The 4,758-nt window shown below is 43.1% G+C and overlaps 1 protein-coding gene across 1 annotated transcript; it reads left to right on the top strand.

The window, feature by feature from the left end:
- Positions 1 to 950: 950 nt before the first annotated feature.
- Positions 951 to 4,383, top strand: LOC116465458 (ribose-phosphate pyrophosphokinase 1; the record flags this gene model as incomplete). Its single annotated transcript, XM_032148521.1, has 2 exons — positions 951 to 1,110; positions 3,301 to 4,383. Coding segments are annotated over 2 exons (253 nt in total), but the record flags the coding sequence as incomplete, so codon positions are not given.
- Between the last annotated feature and the right edge of the window lie 375 nt (positions 4,384 to 4,758).

Raw genomic sequence — 4,758 nt, 5'->3', positions numbered from 1 at the left:
TGGACTCATTTTTTCTAAGCAATAGTTAGGAGCTCAGATTCTTTCAGTCTTTGATGCTGTATCTTTAACATGGGGTTTCCAAGATTACCTTGGAAGACATTTCAATTTTGGCCAGCCAGAAAAGGAAAAGGACACAGAGGATCACCCCTGGATGATTTTTGTTAAGTCCAACCAAAAACTGATGTACGTTGTGTCTGCCCACATTTTAATAGCCAGAATTAAGCCACATGGCCACACTAAACTATGTGAGGGAGGCTGGGAAATGTAGTTCAGCTATATGCCCAGAAAGAAGAGGAAGTGGATTTTGTTAAGTGCAGCAGTCTGTGCCAGAGTCCTTTTACACTAATTCAGACCTATTCAGATAAGTTCTTAGTGCAGTTCTTTCTCGATATGGACTGAATTGTGTCCTCCCCAAATTCATATAATGTTAAGGCCTAACCCCAATGTGATGGTATTTGCAGTTACCTTGAGGGGCACGTATTTAGGATTAGATGAGGTCACTACGGCAGAGCCCTTACAATGGGATGAATGCCCTTACAAGAAGAGAATGCTGGAGAACTGGCCAGCATTTCCCCATGCGCACGCATGCGCGCATACACACACTGACACTCACACACAAAGAGGTCATCTGAGCACACAGCAAGGTGGTGGCCACCTACAAGAGAAGAGGCCTCAGCATGACACCTACTTTGTCTGCACCTTGATCTTGGACTTTAAGCCTCCAGAACTGTGAAAAGTTTGTTTCTGTTATTTAAGCCATCCATTCTATGGTATTTTCTTTTCCTGAAAAAACATTTTCCCCTAACCCACTGTGCATTATAATTTTTTTATTTTTATTTTTTCATATGGTATTTTGTTGTGGAAGCCTAAGCAGGCTAATATACTCCTCCCTGACTAAAATTCTGCAATGACAAGTAAGATGAATCCAAATCAACATTTTTTCCCTCTAGACTTCTCTCAGCTGGAGCCACCAGAGTTTATGCCATCTTGACTCATGGAATCTTCTCCGGTCCTGCTATTTCTCGCATCAACAACGCATGCTTTGAGGCAGTAGTAGTCACCAATACCATACCTCAGGAGGACAAGATGAAGCATTGCTCCAAAATACAGGTGAGGATGAGATTTGTGCAAAACAAGACTTTTCTAAGTGTTTAGGAGGTGGTTACTTACGTTGAATTAGGTCTCTGGATTCTGAAGATATCTTTCTTTGGTCTGAAGGATTTAGTCTTGTCATCAGAATTTGTGATCCAAAAGTTAAAAATCACCTGTTTCTTTTCCTTTTTTTTTTTTTTTTTTTTTTTTCAAACTGACAAGCCTTGGGAAAATCACCTGTTTAAAAGTTTAAATTGCTAGACCTCAGAGTCTCTAGAAGATGGAGCCTAAGATTTAACATTTTAACAGGCTCTCCCAGTGATTCTGATGCAAATTAAAGTTTTCAAGTCCATACTTTACAGTATGTGTTTATCTAACTCTTAACTATCGGCCCCTGTAGATATAATGTGAAACCTTTAAACTGATTGTACACTTCTACCAAGTTTAGTGTTTCTCAGTGTGCTCTGGACCTAAGGTTCTTATTAAAATGTAGATTCCTTTGCTCCATCTAAGACCTATAAAACCAGAGGTCCTGGAACCAGTATTTTAAAGTAATTCCCCAAGTAATTGTTAGACACTAAAGTTTGAGTGCTCTTGCAGTAAAAGAACAAGGCCTTGCTTAATTAAAAATGTTCACATTAATCTATGAGCTTTTTGAAATTAATATGTGTAATTGGAGGATTATCGTCATTCTTTTATTTGAGACAGGATCTTGCTCTGTTGCCCAGGCTGGGGTGCGCAATCAAAGCTCACTGCAGCCTCAACTTTGCAGGCTCAGGCAATCATCCTGTCTCAGCCTCCCAAGTAGCTGGGATCACAGGCATGCACCACCATGCCCAGCTAATTTTTTTGATATTATGTGTAGAGACGGGGTCTCCCTATGTTGCCCAGGCTGGTCTCAAACTCCTAGCCTCAAGCTATCCTCCTGTGTCAGCCTCCCAAAGTGCTGAGATTACAGGTGATATCATTCTTAAGGATTTTTTTTCAACTTAGTCTTTTTTTTTTTTCATTCATAAGGTTTTTTTGTTTGTTTGTTTTTTGCTTTTGAGATGGAGTTTCACTCTTGTTGCCTAGGCTAGAGTGCAATGGTGCGATCTTGGCTCACCGCAACCTCTGCCTCCCGGGTTTAAGTGAGTCTCCTGTCTCAGCCTCCTGAGTAGCTGGGATTACAGGCATGTGCCACCATGCCTGACTGATTTTGTATTTTCAGTAGAGATGGGGTTTCTCCATGTTGCTCAGGCTGGTCTCGAACTCCTGACCTCAGGTGATCGGTCCACCTCGGTCTCCCAAAGTGCTGGGATTACAGGCGTGAGCCACCACGCCCAGCCTATTCGGAAGGATTTTTAAATGCGAACTCACCACCATTTTTTTTTAGACAGGGTCTCACTCTGTTGCCTAAGCTGGAGTGCAGTGGCCTGATCTTGACTGAACTGCAGCCTCAAACTCCCAGGCTCAAGCAATCCTCCTACCTTAGCCTCCCAAGTAGCTGGGACTACAGGCATACACCACCACCATGCCTGGCTAATTTTTGTTTTATTGTAGAGACAGAGTTTCACCATATTGCCCAGGCTGGTCTCAAACTCCTGGGCTCAAGTGATCCTCCCACCTTGACCTCCCATAGTACTGGGATTACAGGTGTGAGCCACAGTGCCCAGCCATTTTGATGAACCAGAGTCAGCGTTTTTTCCTCAATTAGCATTTTGACTCTTTCCTAAGTGGCTGTTTTGTTTTGTTTTGTTGTTTTGAGACAGAGTCTCGCTCTGTCACCCAGGCCGGACTGCAGTGGCATGATCTTGGCTCACCGCAACCTCCACCTCCCGGGTTCAAGCAATTCTCATGCCTCAGCCTCCCGAGTAGCTGGGATTACAGGCATGCGCCACACCATGCTTGGTTAATTTTTGTATTTTTAGTAGAGATGGGGTTTCATCATGTTGGCCAGGCTGGTGTCCAACTCCTGGCCTCAAGTGATCTGCCCGCCTTGGCCTCCCAAAGTGCCAGGATTAACAGGTGTGAGCCACCGTGCCCAGCCCTAAGTGGCTATCTTAAAAATGTTATGAAGAATAGCTGAGTGCAGCCTCGTGACAGGGAAACAGCACAGTGTTGCACTTTTAGGAGGAAGGGCACTTGCCTGGCTGCTCATCAGTGTCTGCAAATTGGCCAGTCATCTCTGACCATATGATAGTAACCTGATTTCCTTTGCCTTTCTAGGTGATTGACATCTCTATGATCCTTGCAGAAGCCATCAGGAGAACTCACAATGGAGAATCCGTTTCTTACCTATTCAGCCATGTCCCTTTATAATAGAGTAACTTCAGAGGCTTTTTGAGAATAAAATCCACCCCACCCTTGTTTCCCCTTGGTATTTGATGACAAATTCAGCAGAAGACCCGGCTTGCTCCAGTGTAGCTTTCTACATCCCACATCAGGTATATTAGAGCTTATCCGAACTGGGGAAAGACGGATTGAGATTAACTGCTGGGACTTCCTACCTGCATTATCTCATTCTGGCTTCCTTAATAATTCTGTGAGCCTTGCAGCTTTAACTATAGCTCAGCTGCTGCAAGATTTCAGACTTTTGAGGATGTTGTATGAGCGTGTTTGACTGTGATTGAGGAAGCTCAGACTACTTTGCATGTGAATGCTTCAGGGTTTTCTTTGTTGAGAACAACTAGCAACAAAGGCAACCCATGTGTGACCAGTTCTCCCCAAGGTCTGTGCTAAAGTATAGCAAGAGCCCTGGGCAACCCCAAACCTAGTCCTGGTAGCTGAGCACCCTGTAAGGCAGGAGCAGGCAGCTCGGCTTGAGCAGACATTCGGGGGGGGGTGGGGGGTGGTTGAGGGGGGAGGCAGCACAGTGCAGCAAATGTTTCTTGGGAGGAAGAAGCCTGATCCATCACCATCTGCTTGACTATGTAGCTTGGATTCTCCTTTGTACCTATCCCTTTCAATTTGGCTTTACCTTCATCTATCTTGATCCTTTCCTGGCCAAATATCCTCTTGGGCCCAAATGAACATTGTACCATAGTCTTCTGGAAAGCAAACATGCTTCCTGCTATGTAATTGCTAACATTCACATTAGATGATGTGCTGTAGCTTTTTCTTCCTTAGCCTACTGCCACTGAGGCAGTAGGTTTTAGGTGGTATCGTAGTGCCTTTTGATTAATTTAAGTATTTAATTTTCATCTTCCTTCTTTGGATCTATTTGGCCTCTCAAACTGAGATTCCTGTTAAAAAAGATTGATGTTATTGTCTCTTGTAGAGGAAACTAATAAAGTGTGTGTACCTGTGTGATTTGGGGTCTGTATCATAATCTGTATTGATCTCTCTGCTAAAGGTTTGGTTTAGATAGATGTCTTGCTGTCCAATGATAGCTCTTATTTGTTTCCAAACTACGTTAGCTTCATTGTTAAACCAAGAGAAGACATTGGCAGCAGTTTTATTCACTGTAAGACTAAGATGTCTGGAGTTTACTGAGAATGTGATAGAGTGTAATTCTGTGCAGTATACCTAAATTATAGCATGTATAATGTCTGGTGGATCTCTGGTTCTTATTCCTGAAGATCCAAATTAGGTATTTCCTTATGGGAGGAGAGTTTCTGTGATTTATTCATTTTGAACTAATTTTGCCAAATGTGATCATTTCCCTCCATTCATCAGTAATTGACA

Source organism: Hylobates moloch, unplaced genomic scaffold, assembly GCF_009828535.3.
Source record: "Hylobates moloch isolate HMO894 unplaced genomic scaffold, HMol_V3 SCAFFOLD_5308, whole genome shotgun sequence".
In the NCBI taxonomy this organism is placed as follows: domain Eukaryota; kingdom Metazoa; phylum Chordata; class Mammalia; order Primates; family Hylobatidae; genus Hylobates; species Hylobates moloch.
This window is presented reverse-complemented; position numbering and strand designations above follow the sequence as displayed.